Here is an 18,037-nt window from a genome sequence, read left to right as displayed (position 1 = left end):
TTCTCGATTGTGTATGCCTGCGTTCGGTGGCTCGTTGCTCGGGTCTTCAATCTGGCAGCTCTGCTTGAATAAAAGGTGACAAAAATTTTTGATTATTTTCATGTTTTATGCCCAAAGCACGCGCACTTTCCTTTAATACTTGTTTCAACTCGGAGAAAGTATCTCGGGCTGTATCACAAGACTCATTAAATCTTCATTACATTGTATGTTTTCCAGCAAAGGACACAAGTTGACACAAATCGACACAAGTATCACTCTGTCTTTGTTCGATATTCAATGAGCAATAGAGAGAATAATACTTTTGTGTCGCTTGTGTCTCTTGGTGGAAAACTACCATTGTTACCAGTTGTGTCTAATTTTTGTCTTACGCCAGAGTAGTTTTAATAACGATCATCGGACGAGAGGGAAAAGTGGACTACTTTCCTCAAACAGTTTTCAAACAGCACTTACTTAAATGCGGAAAAACAAATCGCTACAGACGGATATAATTCATTCAAGGTTCGCTCGATTCGAAACGTTTCAGTGAATTTGTATCAAGCTGTGAAAGTGTAAAATCAGTGAAACATCAAAGCACCTTAGTAGTAAAATCTTTAATTTTTGTTAATATGGTATTACGATGTTATAATACATAAGACATAATAGAAATCGCAAATATTGGTACATTCGTTGATTGATAAATTATACATTAGTACATACATAATCGACGTTATTTACCTAACGTTATTAGCGTAAAATATAAGTTCAATCGAAAGTAGCTATACAAAAAGAAACTAACTTCAAACATAAATTTTAAACAACATTAGAGATAAAAATCTATTGCAATCATGTTGAACTAAACATAAAATAAATACTTTCTGAAAATTGGCTTCTGTTAATTTATATGAAATATTTAGCAACATTTTGCAATAAAGATTAAAGATCCAAAAATTAAGTTCTTTCTGTATAATCATATTCAATTACAGTTCGATACAATCATAAAAAAGTCGTATATATTACGTAAAAATTTGTAAAAATTTCTACACAAGGGCACTTATCATGTAATAGATACAATAGACAACAAAAATGCCAAGCATTATTTTGAGCAAACAATCAGCGAAGTATAGATACATGAAGACCTTCCTCGCGCGAGGCAGCGTTGAAGGATCGTCTTTTAAATAGTATTGTCGTATACCTAAAATATACGCCAACATATAATCATTCCAACAGACAAGCTTCGTGTCCATGAAGAATGTTTTTCTATCCGACGGGCACAGTCGATGTTGTAAGTCGAACAGATTGTCGTTGCTGCAAAGCGAGTTATTAAATCATCTGACTCTTAAGTTATTTTAATGAATTTAAATTGATGCGTTAACGAAATATATAAAAGGTTATTGAGTCGCTTAATAAATATTAATATATTTTAATGAATTCTACTTCTTACCGAAAGACCCATTGCTTCATGGTATAATATTGAAGCAATTTTAATCCGGTGTTCACTCTACTTTGCACTTTCACCAGGAAAGGCTTATTCTTGGTGAGAATAAGTAGAGTATCTAATAGATAAGCGGGTATGATATGCGCAAATATGACGGCAAGCCAATGTAGAATCTTTGAAGAAGTCATTCTTCCACCAGGATACCAAAGTGGTTCTAAAAAAACATCACATTAAAAATTTATATGCATGTCATATTTTTATAGAAGAGTTCGAAAAAATATTTCTTACGTGAGAAGGGATTTGCAAACGCGTGTTTCTTTCCAATTTCTAAACTATCGCCCCAGCTAATCTGATTCTCGTGATTTGCCGTGGCGTTTAAGAACAACGGTTTGGCAGACTTCTCCGATCCGACTTGCCATGACAGAGCAATCGTTGCGTTTACAGCCATATCGCATGGTACTAAATCGGCCAAGTAATTGACATTGCAGAGCATGGATCGTATGACTCCCTTTCCGGCACCGATCATTAATCCAGTCGGGCCATTTATGTTGTCCACCCAGCCAGGTACCGGTTCTTTCCAAGATGCTGTCACTGAAAACAAACAGATTGTTAGTGATATCATTGATAATATTATTATATAATGTATATTGCGATATATAAGCTTGTTAGTAGTACAACCAAAACATTGATTCATAAAAAATATTAAATAAAATTATTTTATTTAGTTTTATTTTTAATTTAAAAAATGAAATTAGAAAATTGATAAAATGTTTCTTTTTCGTAATTTACGTAATTTAGAACGTTATTGTAACATTAATCTGCATGTTTAATTATTTTTTTTTATAAAATGTCGCCAGTAACAAATTTTATATTTAAAGAAGAGTTCTTACCTATCGACGGACGAATGATGCCTACAGGTAGGCCACATCTCGACACAAAGTCTTCACTGAGTGCCTTACTGTAGGCGTATGTGTTCGGTTGATCGCCCAACAATTGTGGTTTCATTAACTCCAATTCTTGTTCCGACATTGTATTGACCATATAAATAACATTTTCTGGCGAGATCCTAGTTCGATAAGCACGTTCTTCCAATATCGATTCTCCGCATTGGCAAAAAGATGTTGAAATGTGAATAAATGATTCCAACAGAGGCATCTAAAAAACACAATTTATTTTACTATATTTTATTATATGTTCAAGTAAAGCTCTTTATAATAATTAATAATTAATAAATATCTTATTAACAAAATTTATTATCCAAAACATTTATTAAACTTATATATGTGAAACAGGCATAAATAAGTAAATATGTAACAATAAAAATTTTTGAAAAAGTCTAATTATATGTTTAATAATGACAAGAATTTTATTTAGAAAATCATATTAAAAGTTTAAATTTATATCGCGAGGATTTACCTGTTTCGCTAGTGTGACTACATTAACAGTGCTTATAGTGTTTGTTTTGACAGCGGTTTTCAGTGACAGGTCGAATCTGACATTAGCTGCCATGTGAAAAACGACAGAAACTCGGCTCGTGACGCGTTCGTTGTCCGCGGCAGACAGTGAGAGTCCCTCCACGGTTGTATCACCGATTATCACTATTAGCTTCTTCAGTCGTTCTGGGTGTTGTTCTCTGAGAATTCTAAATGGCTCTTGCTGCAAGTACAATCTTCATTAAGCAAATCAGTTTCGAAATCAATGCAATTGGTGTAGACAAGTAAAGAATATTTATAGCAATCACGAGAATCAAAGCTCAGCTTAATTTAATTTACAATTTAATATTTAAATGTTACTCTATATAAAAAAGATCTTACACTAACAAAAAAAATCATGAAAGTCAAAGAAATAAACTTTAAATAATTCTTCAGCAAGAAAATAAAATCTGTTTTGAGTGAAATTGACACGAATAAAATAGCAATATTAAATACGTAATAATTTGTAATATTCAATAAATGTTAGTTATTGTTGGTTATTTTATTGCGCTTATATGTAAATCAGCTTGTATTCAAGATTCGTATCATTAATAAAAATAACAATGATAGTAATAACCGTCTAGCACAGTTCCGCTTCATTAGTTTTTTTATTCACATCAATAATGCAAATAATGAAGTGCTGTTACATAATTTTACTACAATTTTTAAACGCCGATTAGGTTAGGACGGATTAGACGGATTAGACGGATTACAATGAGACATCAGAAACATTCGTCAATTTTGTGCTCATTAGGTTAAGGATAAGAGTTCTTAATAAACTTCTTTACTCTTCGATGAAAGTCTGTCAGAGACAAAATAATTTGAAAATTTCTTATCTCAAAATAGCCATTTCTTGTTATGCATTCTCATTTTCCTTCTGATAAATGTATAAAAATTCGAGCTTATTGCAATACCTGCAGTATGAGATGCAACCTCGTTTGCGAATCGACGCCTTTTTTCTTTCTGATCACTAAAAAGATATCGCCGATGGCGGGGCACGTCAGAAGTAGTTTGAAAATTAGGATCTTGCCCATAAATCCAGTACCTCCGGTGATAAGAACATTTTTATTCGCGAACCAGTCGGATATTGATAAAGGCTTTTGGGGGGATATTGATGAGGCCATCTTCAGATAAATCTGAAAAATGCAAATAAACTGTTAGAAAAAGAAAAAAACATTCTATAAGAATCTGACTTGTTCTTTTGCTGCTGTGCTCGTTTGTCATTTTAATTCAACGTCTTCCACTTTTGTCGTAAAGCATTTTTATATTATATTTGAAATCATCGAAGAGGATCCGAATTTTGAATCAAAATCACGTTTAGTGGACTAACTCTAACAAGTATAGCTTGTTTCATCGTATTACGGCAATAATAATATCGCAAATTCCCATGTCATCTTCCTTTTTTACTTTTTTATTGAATAGCTAAAAATCGCGGTCGACACAGTTTGTTTTACTTATTTTCATACCATGAAAACCGCAATACGCACCACAGTGTACGCGCAAAAATGATACACTACGTACTGCTTATAATATTTTCATTATTCTTATAATTATTATTATAAAATAAAATAAAAACTGTAATTGATATACAATAAAGTAAAGAAAGGAGAAAAAACGTGATGCTCAAATTCTTATCTGGTCAACTTAAATATTGATATCACAAGAAAAATTATACTTACTAAAACTAAACCTTTAAAAAATCCAGAGCTTATCTCGACGGCGCTGAGTAGGAGGTGCAACGATTCGCGTAAGCTTTCAAGAGAGCGCAAAATTCAACTATCGGAATGATCAAAAGTCACTTGGAGAGATTTTTATCCTATCGCTTCGAATCGTGTGAACTGTTCAAACGGACTGACTGTAGATGCAACAACGATCACGGTTTTATCCATTCATGCCAGTTTTCCCACCAGTTGAATCACACCCAGAAACCCCCGAACCTCGTTGACATCATATGTTCGTGTGCGTTCGGCTTCCATAAATTAAATACATAAAATGTATTTAAAAATATTTTCTTTTCAATTATTTCACGCAAAATATTTTGAAGACTTACGGGAAGAATTAATTAAAAATAAAAAAAATATGTTTTTATTTAAAAAAATGTTTGTGATTGTCTTATCAAACATTAAGGGGGTATTCTAGTGTGAACACACTAGTTTTCAAGGCAATTTTTGGGAATTAATTTTATAAAAATGATTAAACCTACAGAGCTCAAGTTTTGTATTCACATTTATTCATATTTCTAGTAACATCTCAAATTTTTTCAAAGCCTTTTATTAAAAATTTTATAAGATATAGGTAGACGCACAGGTCATGTCGCAAAAAATCTTTCTTATCGGGCGTGACCATTGCCGCCGTCCTCGTCATTTGAAATAAACAAATTTTTTTTTATTTTATTCCTTACGAATGTGGTTATCGTTCGTCCCTCGAATAAATAATTTGAATAAAAATTGACAAAATGGCGGCGCTTGAAAAAAAGTACTCTGATTTTTACTAAAAAATTTTCACTTTTTGCGGCCCGGAAAAATAGTAATTTTAAAGAGATCAAAATGACGGAGGCTAAAACGATAGCCTAATATGTACACTATAGGTACGTTCTACTTGGCGATCGCAACGCTTGTGGAATCATTTTATCTTTGTTTTTCATCGAAAGTTAAAGAAAGATAGATAATGTTCACGAGCGTTGCGATCACCAAGTGGAACTCAGCCTATATGTGTGCAAAACTACAAGTCGATCGGTTCAGTAGTTTTTGAGAAAAATTCACGCCCGATTTGAAAAATATTGTTTCGAGAAAAACGCGTTTAAAGTTTTGCATGCAGTTCCGATGTGGATAATGAATAATTTCAGTAACTTACTTTTAATCGGCTATACCAGGTGAATCCTAATCCACGGGAACTTGCTTCACTAATGCCCGATTCCACCAACGTAGATTAACTTTAATCTCGGTTCAACTTACTCTTCACCTTTTTCTAATTCTTAGAACTAGAAAAAGATGAAGAGTACGTTGAACCGAAATTAAAGTTAATCTACATTGGTGGAAATGGGCATTAACCCCTTGACCTACACGCTTTCTCCCGATTGCTCGGGCCATAGTAAACAGGAAGATCGGTCGCGCGTCGAGCCATTCAGTTGCTCAGCCGTGTGTCCGAACTTACGCAAAATGTATGCTTCTTATGACATGTATATTTCGGCGCCACGAGTCAGACTCGTGGCGCCGAACGCCACGTGTTGTTCTCGTTTGTCCCGAATGACACGCCACGAGCCAGGCTCGTCTTGTTTACATTTGGTCCGAACGAAGTACCACGAGTCAGATTCGTGCTTATTGCTTAGTTTCACTCGTGGTTGTAGGTCAAAAAGTTAATGTTATGTTTTTGTACATTTTTCACAAATAACAAGCGCACTGATGGCAGAAAAAATCGAAAAGAAGTTAAGAATACTGTAGTCGTGTTCTCTTTAGCTGCGCCCTTTAAATCTTTATAGCTCGGTCAATTTTACGAATTTTACCTTAATATTTTATGGACACATTTTTAAGACCCCAAACTATATAAATATGCAAAAAAATAAAAATTTTTTTTACCTGCGATACTAGAATACTCCCTTAAAGTAATCTGTACAAAACATTATACTTATGTGATTATACGTTAGATGATACAGTTTGATATTTTAATATAGTAGTCTTAAACGTCATAAAACCGGTTTGCTGCTAGGTTTCGTGGAAAGACACGCAAAATATATTTCCATTCGCTTCCACAAACCGAAAGTCGAGTGCACATGCGCACGTGACGTCAGTGGGTTTGGTTTTCTGGGTATGATTCAACCGGTGGAGAAACTACCGTGCCTGCTTTTCGCACTGCCTGGTTTTCCCACTGAATTATATATATGTATACTGGAATGGGCACTGTTATGCTACGTACATTGGTGGCTAGCGAGTTTGAAATAGATAGTTTATCGTGATTTGGTGTTTCGTTCATATGTCTCTACGTATGCGCACATCATTGAGAATACGGGCAGACCAAAAAGTTTTAACATTTGATTCATAGATATTGTATTGATTGTATCTACTACTTCGCCAAACAACAGACAAAAGTTTCGAACTTGACTGTACGTAGAAAGACAGCAATACACGACATGTGGTTCTTTCTCGACTTGCGACAAGTGATTCAGTGCCCATTCCAATATATATATATATAGTTCAGTGGATTTTTCCCATGATTCAGAGACCTTGCAGCATACAAGTAGTAGACAACTATTGGAATCATGATTTCTGTTATATTTTTGCTTCTTTTATTTCATAAGCTTAAATGTTAATGTACTTAATAAGATACATCTTTCGCATAGAGTAATAAAAAAATACAAAAAAGGCGCCAAGTATACGCAATTATTAAAAGTGTTATATACCTTTAAAAAAAACCGTTATATATATTTAAATTTTTCAAAAAAGCTGTATATATTTAAAACTTATAAAAAAATCGTCGTATATATTAAAAAATCTGTTATACATTCTACCTATAAAAAATATGATATCAGAAAATGACGCCAAGTAAAAATAAAAAATTATACATATCATTACTACAAGAAAAATTATTTTATATTTCCTACTATCGGTAGTTTTCCACCAAGAGACACAAGCGACACAAAAGTATTATTCTCTCTGTTGCTCATTGAATATCGAACAAAGACAGAGTGATACTTGTGTCGATTTGTGTCAACTTGTGTCCTTTGCTGGAAAACAACCATCGTCATCATCTCCATCGTTTCTCGGAATGTCTATTTTCTGAGATGTTTTATTTTTTTACTTTATACTTGTTTATTACAAATTCACATAAAAAGTGGCACGCGATCATTTAACATGCATATAAATTAAAGTAAGACACGTTAAACTTGAGATATGCAACGCATAAATTATTACAGGATCAGTGGATAAACAATTTTTTTATTGTAATAAATTCATGTCATTATTCGTGCAGATTTTCTAAAGAAAAAAATGAGAAGAAAAAGTTAAAAATAAATAAAATAATATTGCTCAATTGTGGTTAAAACACTTTAAATCTTAAAATTTAAAATTACTTTTATATAATTTGATGTAAATGTTAATCCACTCTTATAGCGTTTTCGATTATACAGGATTTGAACGACCCAAGATTGGTTAATGACGTCATTGCAACCTCTCCACCAATGAAAGACTTGCATTTATAGTAAAATAGTGATTGATCAACCCTAGATCGTTCAAACCCCGTTTATTCGAAAACGCTATTAAAAAAGGCATGAAAGATCGATACTCGAATGTATCGAAAGTCTCGAAGTGTATTGTTGACACTTTTCTGACGCTGATTGGTTATCTCGATTTTTCTAGCAGTGAATTCGGAACACAGCCGTAAACGCAGCGGTGCAATGTATTAAGACGCGCCAACTTCATTTTTTCTACCGTTTCGCGACGCTTACGAGTCGATACGTGTTCTTCGCGGCTTTTCTACTCGTCAAAAGTGAATATTGTACGCAAGTAAGTATCAGAATGTGTGGGAATGATCGAGAATGTCAAATAATACTGATCTCAGACAATACTGATAATTGCATTTATCGTACGGATTCAATTCAATTTAATTCAACGTGCATTCGTGACTTCAAAAGATGTATCGCCGCACGGAGTATGCTAATGCGAGATGATAAATATCAAAGCGACGATTACACATTGCGTCATATATTTGCTCATTTAAAAGTATCAAGCATGTCGCATGTTAAGAAATGCCATTGATTGTCTAATATGATCTAATAAGTAATCTTTTGTTAGAGAAATTTTAAGGTAATAATGTACGAAATGCGTTGCCATTACTTTTTGCCATGTCATATGGTTTGTTCGCGTCGTATGCCCCAATATGCTCTGATTTATATATACGTTACGTATATTATAGATTTGAGCGTATTGGAGTATGTTGGGGCATGCGACGCGAACAAATCTATATTGTTTAGCAGGCATTTTTTTATTTTTTTTTATTTTTTTGTCTTAGCAGGCAAGTAATCGGGTGTTCTACAAAAACATCTAGGGACTAGAATTGGAACTAAATGTCACATTTATCGATATTGTTGATAAACGATATTACCGCTAGGTGCATGTCCCTACTTTATGTAATAATTATCAATCAGAAAAATATGTTACACCTATATGATTATACAGTACAATGCAGTTCCAATTATAAGATACCATTGAACAGTAGTTGATAAGCGCCTTACAAAAATTTGCTTTAAAAAGAATGATTAAAGTTCTATTATTTTATATATTAAATAAATATTATAATATTTTCGCGCAATTATATTTTAATTGTGCAATTTATTAAATAGTAAACATAAATACTTTAACATTGAATAAATAAATACAACAAATTAATTATTATAATATATAATCGAAATATGAAATATAATGAAAAATATGAAAAATTAAGTATAAAAATTTATTACATAGTTACGTATTACATAATATTGTGAACACATATATATATTTTTCTTATGTTACGAAAGTGTCATTTAAGTAAACAAAATATTATTTAAAACTATATATTTTATTAAAAATATGTTGAAAGAAATATTGAAAACACTTTATACACATATTTCTATTTATTTAGGAATAAAAGATAAAAAATTTTATTATTGTAATAGTTGTCTTTGAATTTTTTGCAGATAATGATGTAATTCGAGATGAACCAAAAATAACCGTGCACTGCGGATACACTTCATTGATACGCGTATATGTAGTATTGATATGCGTATAAAGATAAAAAAGAGTGATGTTAAGAATTTTTCAATATCTTTTTATTATGGACATGGCTTTGGATATCAACATAAATCATGATTTGAAGAAATTATTGACCCAATTAATGTATTAATTAATAATTGTTTGAAAAGTAGAGAAAGAAAGTAATACAATAATAATTAAAATAATTTTTAATAGCTTCTACTTTAAATTGCATTAATTTTAGTAAATTTTTTTAAGATAAAAAATATATACATTAACAAAATATTATAATAAACATATAAATATAAATTTAAAGTTTAAAATTGCGAGATGAAAAACCAATAAAATTAATAAAGAAAAATTTATGTAAAGCCGCGCATCTTGCAATATTTTTTATGTCGTGTTTAATATTATTATCTTGAATCTCAAATCAAAAACGTGAATTAATTTGAATAAAATCAAATATAGTACACTATTGGGTTGAGAATCTTTCGATGCCATAGAAATCGTGGTTACATTTGCGAAATGTATCGGGAAAGTGTTATATTTCGTGTAAATCGTTGAAAGTGATTTAAATACGACGTGTAGAGTGTGAAGTGCAATCAAAAGTGCAAATATTGGAACATTGGATTGAAATTTGAGATTCATGGATGTCAACAAAGTCTACGGAGAGCACTATTAAATGAAAACGATCGACGAAGACAAATATTGCAGTATTCCGGTTGCTGCGTCATGAAACGGTGAGTTATAATAAAAAAACTTACATTTATATAAAATTGATGTAATTTGTAGTAAATAAAATTAATTACGTTGATTTACGTTATTTACTTAACAATTTTTCAACATAATTTTTTTTAAACACAAGAAGGCAAGATATTATTTTTTATAATTTTTTAATACTAAATACCAGGTTTAAAAATGCTTTATTACGTTACAATTTTAAGAAATTTAAGATAAAATTTGAAAAAATGGGCTATTTTGATGTACTTTATCACGTTATAACTATGGTACGTGATGTATTAAAAAAGTTTCTTTCTTAAATAAAGTAAAAACTTTTTTAATTCTCAGAAATAATTTTTTATATACATTATGATTAATAAGATTTTGATAATTAAATATTGTCCATTAATAATCTTTATTATACTGTAAGTATTGTTATAATTTACACAATATGTAATTATCAAAATCTTATTAATTATAAACGTATGTATGTACATAAAAAATTATTTTTGAGAGTTAAAAAGGTTTTAGTAATATACTTCATTTATAAAAAAAAAACTTTTTTAACACATCACATATTACAGTTAAAACACGGCAAATTACGTCAAAATAGCTATTTTTTACTACTTTAAACTTAAATTTTTCAAAATTGTGACATAATAAAGCATTTTTGAAACTGATATCGTATTCAGTATCAAAAAAATATAAGAAATGATACTTCACATTCTTGTGTTTGAAAAAAAGCTATTATTTGTAGAATTGTATTATTAAACGTTAAGTATAATTAATTTTTTACGCAATATACAACATGAAAGAAAAAAACAAATTAAAACAAAAACTTGATAATCTTGTTATATCTAAAAACAATATTTTTAAGAAAGTAAATCTGAAAATATTGAAACTTTTATAGATGTCTAATACTTCTATATAATTTATCGTAAATTAATTAATGCGAATATTTGCATTATCCAACAAGTCTGATTTTAGTCTGTTTTTCGATTCTGTTTTCGAATGTGATTTCCTCGAAAACGATGAGAGGTACAGACTTCTTTCTGGTCTCATTCGATAGAACTTTTCAAGACTTTGTTTCAAGTTTATGTTGTATTAAAAATAATACTTATATTAAAATACAAAAAATAGTTAAAACAAAAATAAAAACAAGATAATTTAAAACAGATAGATAATATTTAATTAAAAATCAAGAAAAAATTATTAATATATAAATGTATATTAGCAACACAGGTAAAATTATTGTTTTTTATTGATAACCGCTTTCTTCTTTAGAAGTGTTATCGTTTTTGTAGTTTGAAAGGGTGTCGTAGTTTTTGAGTTGTCTCATGTATTCCATATTTCGTTGCCTTACTTTTTTATCAAGAGCCTGAGTTATATGTATCATTGTCATATTATATATCGCAAAATTGAATATCTAAAACAGATTATTTAGACAGTATCAACAAATATGAATTTTTTCTTGTTTTATAGTTTCAAGAGCAAAATTTTTTGTGTTAAGTGCAATTCGGATTAGATATGTTATATATCTGAGATATATATTAAATATAAATAAGATTAATATTAAGAAGTCAAGAAATGAAAGTATATATAAATTATTTGAATTGAAAAAATATACCTTTTGCAAGTGAAATGAAGATTGCACATGCGTAATAATTACAATTAATGTTGCAATTTCGTCAATTTCCCTACAAAAGGGAAGTAATAACTAATAAATTTGATAATTATTATAACTAACTACAATAATATACATATATTAATGATTAATAAAAATAAATATAAGAATATATTTATAAAAAAAAATATTATTACCTATTTGAACTGAATGTTACGTTTTCAAAATGTTCCAAAATGAAAGTAAGCACTGAACCGACTTTTGCATGTTTCGCAACAATAAGAAAAAATATATTAATACGTGTATTGCTTGGCACTTTGGTTATAAATTCATTTTGCATTGTTAGTTTTAAAAAATTGGAAATGATATAACTATTTTCAGAGCAAGTTAGATATTTTAACAATCTATTATCAAGTGTTGAAGTCCATCTACTCCATATATTGCTCCAAATAGTATCATTTGCTGTCATCAAACCATTACAATATATCCATTCTTTCCATATTAAATTACTGCGTTACCAAAAAAATTTTTACAATAGTTTATATACAATAATATATTTTGATGATAAATAATATATCCGGTATGGAGCAAAACATGCAATAAAATTGAATTGAATTGAAGTATCATGATTGTTAAACAACTTACTTGTCGTTTACAGAATTTTGAGACTTTCCTTCAAGACTTTTTTCCAATTTAAAAATGGCATGCTCTTTGCATTCGGGAGCACCAAAAATGCATATCCATCTTACAGCTTCTTGTCTTAAATATTTAATAACGTCGTTTTGAAAGAAACTTTCCTGGTATCCTATATATCGAAGAAGTGGCCTCAATAGCTCTATCATTTTTATCTAAAAATTGTTAAATAATATAAATTTTATATGCTTTCTTATATATGAGATGTATGCCTTTTTACATATGAGATGTGCAAAAATATACATTTATTAATATTTTTTTATATGCAATGTACAATATTTAATATTTTTTATAGAATTTTTTACATGTAGTGCTTTGATTTATAATTTTTTCTAAAAATTTGCCATTACCCACCTTTAAGTCTGGAATATTTTGAATTGGAAAAACACACGCCATGTATTCAAAAGCTTTAATCATAGGATACCATGCTATATACTCCTTCTCTTGCGATAAAAAGGTTGTGAGATTCCAAAACGTAACGTGATCAAGTTGTTTATGCATGTAAAAGTAAAACGCGTCATTGATGATTTGGGCGCGCTTGAGAACATGTATTTTGGTATAATACTTAGAATTCAAGTAGTGCGCGAGTTTTCGCCAATTTTCAATATCATAATTAACACGGTAGTATCCTATCACAGAAAAATAACTTTTCTTAATATTAGAATTTATTAATTAAACTTTTTGAAATTTATTTTCTAATATTGTTTTTTTATATAATTTCGCAAATTACTTATTTTTTAATCAAATGTTTTAAGGAATTTATTTTGAAAAATGCTTCTCATAAATTATTAATTATAATGTACTTTTAAAATAATATTAATTGTAATTTAATTTGATTAATTTTGCAGATTTAATCTACAAGAAATATTTTGCATAATTAACAATTGCTACAGATATATAATCAACTTAAATAATATTTTAAAATTATTGAAATTAACAATAAAAGAAAATAAAAATTTAAAATTATGTAAAATATTAATTATATGAAATAAAGATTGGAGTGTAATAAATTTATTGTTATATATTTACCAGCTTGTTGTAAATTAACTATAATCCAATCGTCTTTGTGAAATTTTTTAGTCGTATGCGATGATTTCTGCGTGGTTAACCATGAAAAATTATTCTTATTACTCTTACTAGAATTACGTGGTGTCGTATATATCATAAGTATCCGGTATAATTTGCTTGTTGATTCATAAGATAAATGCCACTTTATCTTCTCATTATGTATTTCGCTTGTTACATTTAAAATAGAATATTCTTCTGTTGTCAAAATATCCATCATTTCATTTACATTAAACTTGTTTACAGTATTTATTACATTTTGAACATATTGCATAATAGACAATAAATCATCTGGAATTGCCGCTTTTAGATTTAATCTGTAAAATTAAAAATTTGCTAAGAATAAACACTGCAATAATCTTTATAACATATTAAAAATTATTACATAATTTATCCAAATATGAATTTATATCTGCATAATTAAGTACAAATTTTTTAATCATTTGTTATTTTAAATTTTAATTCTTGAAAATTTATTGAAATTTAATCACTAAAACTTTAAAAATCATTTATCTTATTTACATTAATAAAAGTTATATTTTACTTTTATTAATTAATTATATGTTATTAGAGAATCTATAAATAAAAAATAGCATACAAGTTCGAAAAGATTACTATTTACTATGGCTTTCATATACATAAAGTAGAATTCAAAGCATGTTATTTTTTTCAGTCTAATTTTTTAAATGATTATTATTTAAGTATTATTACTCACTGCATGTGATTTGTGCTTTCAAATACATTATCAGGTATTAGATGTTGTAAGATACGCCATACAATGGATGCTGTAATAATTAAAATATAACATTTATTAAATAATTTAAAATATATTTTTCCTTACTTTTATAATAAAGTTCATAAACGAAGATAATGTATTTAAATCAGTTTTTAGATAAGCTTTTTATATATTCATGTAAAATTTACGAATTTACAGACAATTATCAATATTTTAAATAATATTTATTTTAATAATATATAATGTTTTAGTTAAATTTTTACTTAACTTACATTTAACGTCTTGTAAAACTAGCTTATTTATTTCAACCCATGTTTCAATGATGTTTATGCTAGTTATTGAAGAGTTTATATAAAATGGAATTTTCAAGTTAAGAAATTCTTTTTTTATTAAATCGACAAATAAATCCATTATGCTATAATGCGGAAGAATCTAGAAAGTTTAATAAAATGAAATAAATATGTAATCAAAAAAATATATTTACATTAGCAACGCACATTCATCGCTATTGATTGCAGCTATTAAAATTTTTATTATTTTTATCATAAAATCTAAAAATGTAGTATTAATGAATAAAAATATAAAACAACCTGATTCAAGATATACGTTCCGCAAAAAGCAACAAAACCATCTTTTGACCACAGAAAAACATCGTTGTACCAAAGAGATGCCATTTGAAGCACTATTAAGTTTGTCATTCCGTCTTGGCGCAGAGTGCGATTTAATTTTTTATTGTCTGACTTACTAAAAATCGTATTTGATGAATAGAATTACATCAAAAGTCTTTGCTATAATTATGCAATTTAATAAGTTTGCGTGTGTAGTTGGAACTACTTATAAATATTCTTTGCAGTTATTTTTTGCAAAATATAAATTTAAAGATTTTTCGAGTTTAATCTTATAACAAAAATGAATAACATAATATTTAAATAGTTTTCTATTCTTATAGAATATTAACTGTTCACTTATATAGTCACACATAATTCGTTAAAGAATGAAAAAGAGAAGAATTTCAAACATTTTGCATAAGTAATATCATGTGGGAAAGAAAGCATAAGAATTAAAAAGAGAAAAATTTTGATAATTTTTTTCAATATTATTGATGCAATAAATAGCATTTTATAGTATTCGTAAGAATTATTTTAATTTTTGATTTAAAAGTAATATTTTCTCACAGTGTATGACGCAAGTAATATTATATAAATTTCAGTTGTTTTAATTGATATACTGATATAAAAATATTTATATTTCAATTTTGAAATATTATATATAATTTTAATTTCTTAAAAACACATATAATAGTAAGGCTCCATATGATAACAATCAAGAAATATAATAGAAGAGCATTAAGAGCTGTTGCAGGATAGTGCTAAATTTTTAATTTTTTTAAAGAAATTAATAATTAGTCCACAAGAGACAGTTAAATTGTACACCGATCTCAGATCGAGATACCTAAAGTGTACGAAATTTGAAGTACATTGTTCTCATATATCGAGATTTAATTTCTTATTTTTATATTAATAATTAGTATTACCTCTGCAGAATGAGTTTCCATGCTTCACTTCTATTTTGTTGGGTATCCAAGAATTCAATCATTTTTGGTATTTTTATTCCACACTCTTTTTCCAAAAATAGGACTTGTTCGGAAATTTGTTTTCCAAATTGTACATGATCTGTTGTATATGTATGGTTCTCACGTATGACATTTTGAAGTAAAATAAAATTTCTGTCGGATGTAGTTAACATAATCATTAAACGTTGAGCAGCATTGGACATGAAAGGTGATTTGTCAAAGTGTGTCCACATCATGTCATTGTTATCTTCATATTCCGTTATTCGTACAGGCACATTAGATAAGAAAGAGTATTTTTTGTGATGCTGAATAGAAATGCTAAATGTAGCTTTGAATGCTGGTTTGTTCCAGTATGGAAATATTTGTGAGGTCTTTATTGTCTGAATATCTGCTACAGTTAACCTATCACAGAATTAAATCATATAATTTATATAAAATTGTAATTATGCTTAGATTGATAGATAAATTGAGGAACGTTGGGGTTTAAAAAATCGAAAAGTTGCTTAGCATTTTCTGCACAATGTTTTATATGTACCGATTTGAGGTATACTACTATATTTCCAAGCTAACAAATTTTAAGTGCAATGTTAAATATATATATTTGAGTTATATTTTTTAAAATTTTGAATATTTTATGTAATTTGCACTTCTAGATATGTCATGATGGCAAAAAATATAGTAAACATATTTTATAAATAATAATAGTGAATGGTATTTATGGCATAATAGTATGAGCTAAATACTTTCAACTTAAGATTAAACAAAGAGCTGGCGATTTTGACAATAGATTATAAAAAAAGTAAAAAACTTTAAAAACCGAGTTAGATATTGATGATGAAAAATGTATTTGCATATGAGTATAATTTTGGCATTAATATCTGTCTGTTGGCTCTTAAGCCCTTTACTTTTTTTATAATCTATTTTTAACTTACGTTTTATTTCGTATCTGATCTGGATATGAAGATTCAAAGATATTTTCTTCGTTATCAACTAATTTGTTATTCAAATATGCGATTTTTAGTGTGTATCTCCCAGGTGATAAAAACTTTGGTTCTTCAAATACAATAATAAGCATGTTCAATTCATGGAAGAATGTATACGATGGGATATAAATTTTTTGATGATGAATGTTGTCAATTAAAATAATTTTATATATAGCGAAAGTCATTGGATATATAGTTATATTGTGCGTTTGATGAAAAATATGAATGGTGATGTTGCAGTCGCCAAGAATGAGATTCTTATTAAAGTCAAGTGTCATTTTGACTTCATAATGCAACGGTACTACATAATCCGGCAATTGGTACTTAAATGGAATGTTATTTTCGGCATTAATAGCAGTAGAAAGAGCTATTATAGCGATTAACAATATTTCGTCATTTGTTGAAAGCTTTCGGAAAGCCATACTAATTTTTGTTTGTTGTAAAGAAGAAAATTTCTGAAAGAAAAATTATTTTATTAGAAATAAAACACATATATTTGCAACACGCAATTCTTAACTTTTTATAATAAAAAAGGCAAATAACGATTCCAACATACATACATACTGCAATAAATATGACCAAAATATCCATAATATTAATATTCAGTTTGCGTTCTTGACAGCTGCTATTAAACTTTGGTTGATTTTTATTATAAAATTATAAGATGTAATATATTAATAGGAGAAAAAATCTAAAATAATTTTATCCAAAAAGTACACTGCAAAAAATGTAGCAAAATATTCTTTTGTGTGCGTGTGTATGTGAGACTTCTTTTGACAGAACATATTATCGTACCAAAAAGATGCATTTCCACGCAAGTTTGCCACTTCAAATTTACGTGCAATAAGATTGAATTGCAAATAATATCTTATTTGTTGAAAATTGTGTTTAAGTAATAGAATTGCATCCAATGTTGTTATAATTATACAATTTCATAGGTTTGTGTATTGTAGTTACATGGTGATAACTGTTCAATTACATAGTCACACACAAGATTTATTTAAGAAAGAAGAGAAAGCAGATTTTTAATAA

The 18,037-nt window shown here is 28.6% G+C and overlaps 2 protein-coding genes and 2 long non-coding RNA genes across 6 annotated transcripts in view; 2 read left to right on the top strand and 2 right to left on the bottom strand.

The window, feature by feature from the left end:
* The first annotated feature begins 15 nt into the window (after positions 1–15).
* Positions 16–9,778, top strand: LOC105671340 (uncharacterized). The gene is made up of 3 exons (XR_001100599.2): positions 16–75; positions 8,238–8,384; positions 9,557–9,778. It is a non-coding gene; the product is annotated as an uncharacterized lncRNA (long non-coding RNA).
* On the bottom strand, positions 576–4,759 carry LOC105671337 (putative fatty acyl-CoA reductase CG5065). 2 transcript variants are annotated; one of them, XM_012365406.2, is made up of 7 exons: positions 4,566–4,759; positions 3,801–4,022; positions 2,831–3,070; positions 2,305–2,569; positions 1,703–2,005; positions 1,421–1,628; positions 576–1,284 (listed from the first exon to the last, which is right to left on the bottom strand). In XM_012365406.2, exons 2-7 carry the CDS (start codon positions 4,008–4,010, stop codon positions 1,017–1,019), a joined length of 1,494 nt encoding a protein of 497 aa, XP_012220829.2. In that variant the 5' UTR covers positions 4,011–4,022; positions 4,566–4,759; the 3' UTR covers positions 576–1,016. The 2 variants fall into 2 exon arrangements, with proteins under 2 accessions (XP_012220829.2, XP_012220828.2); XM_012365405.2 differs by having other exon boundaries at positions 4,577–4,759.
* A 169-nt stretch (positions 9,779–9,947) lies between the features above and the next one.
* The window catches only part of LOC105671243 (uncharacterized), a 217,143-nt gene continuing 209,053 nt past the window's right edge, over positions 9,948–18,037 (top strand). Inside the window, exon 1 of the long non-coding RNA XR_001100585.2 lies at positions 9,948–10,351. This is a non-coding gene — a long non-coding RNA (uncharacterized lncRNA). The remainder of the gene's footprint in view (positions 10,352–18,037) is intronic.
* LOC105671241 (aminopeptidase N-like) lies at positions 11,498–18,032 on the bottom strand. 2 transcript variants are annotated; one of them, XM_067356571.1, is made up of 13 exons: positions 17,801–18,032; positions 17,566–17,723; positions 16,955–17,460; positions 15,984–16,424; positions 15,040–15,193; positions 14,722–14,881; positions 14,429–14,498; positions 13,678–14,030; positions 13,003–13,277; positions 12,601–12,803; positions 12,153–12,464; positions 11,959–12,028; positions 11,498–11,757 (listed from the first exon to the last, which is right to left on the bottom strand). In XM_067356571.1, exons 3-13 carry the CDS (start codon positions 17,425–17,427, stop codon positions 11,590–11,592), a joined length of 2,679 nt encoding a protein of 892 aa, XP_067212672.1. In that variant the 5' UTR covers positions 17,428–17,460; positions 17,566–17,723; positions 17,801–18,032; the 3' UTR covers positions 11,498–11,589. The 2 variants fall into 2 exon arrangements, with proteins under 2 accessions (XP_067212672.1, XP_012220639.2); XM_012365216.2 differs by having other exon boundaries at positions 17,566–18,032.

The sequence above is a fragment of the Linepithema humile genome, chromosome 6, assembly GCF_040581485.1.
Source record: "Linepithema humile isolate Giens D197 chromosome 6, Lhum_UNIL_v1.0, whole genome shotgun sequence".
Lineage (NCBI taxonomy): Eukaryota > Metazoa > Arthropoda > Insecta > Hymenoptera > Formicidae > Linepithema > Linepithema humile.
The sequence above is the reverse complement of the archived record's forward strand: the minus strand, read 5'-3'. Positions and strand labels throughout refer to the sequence as shown.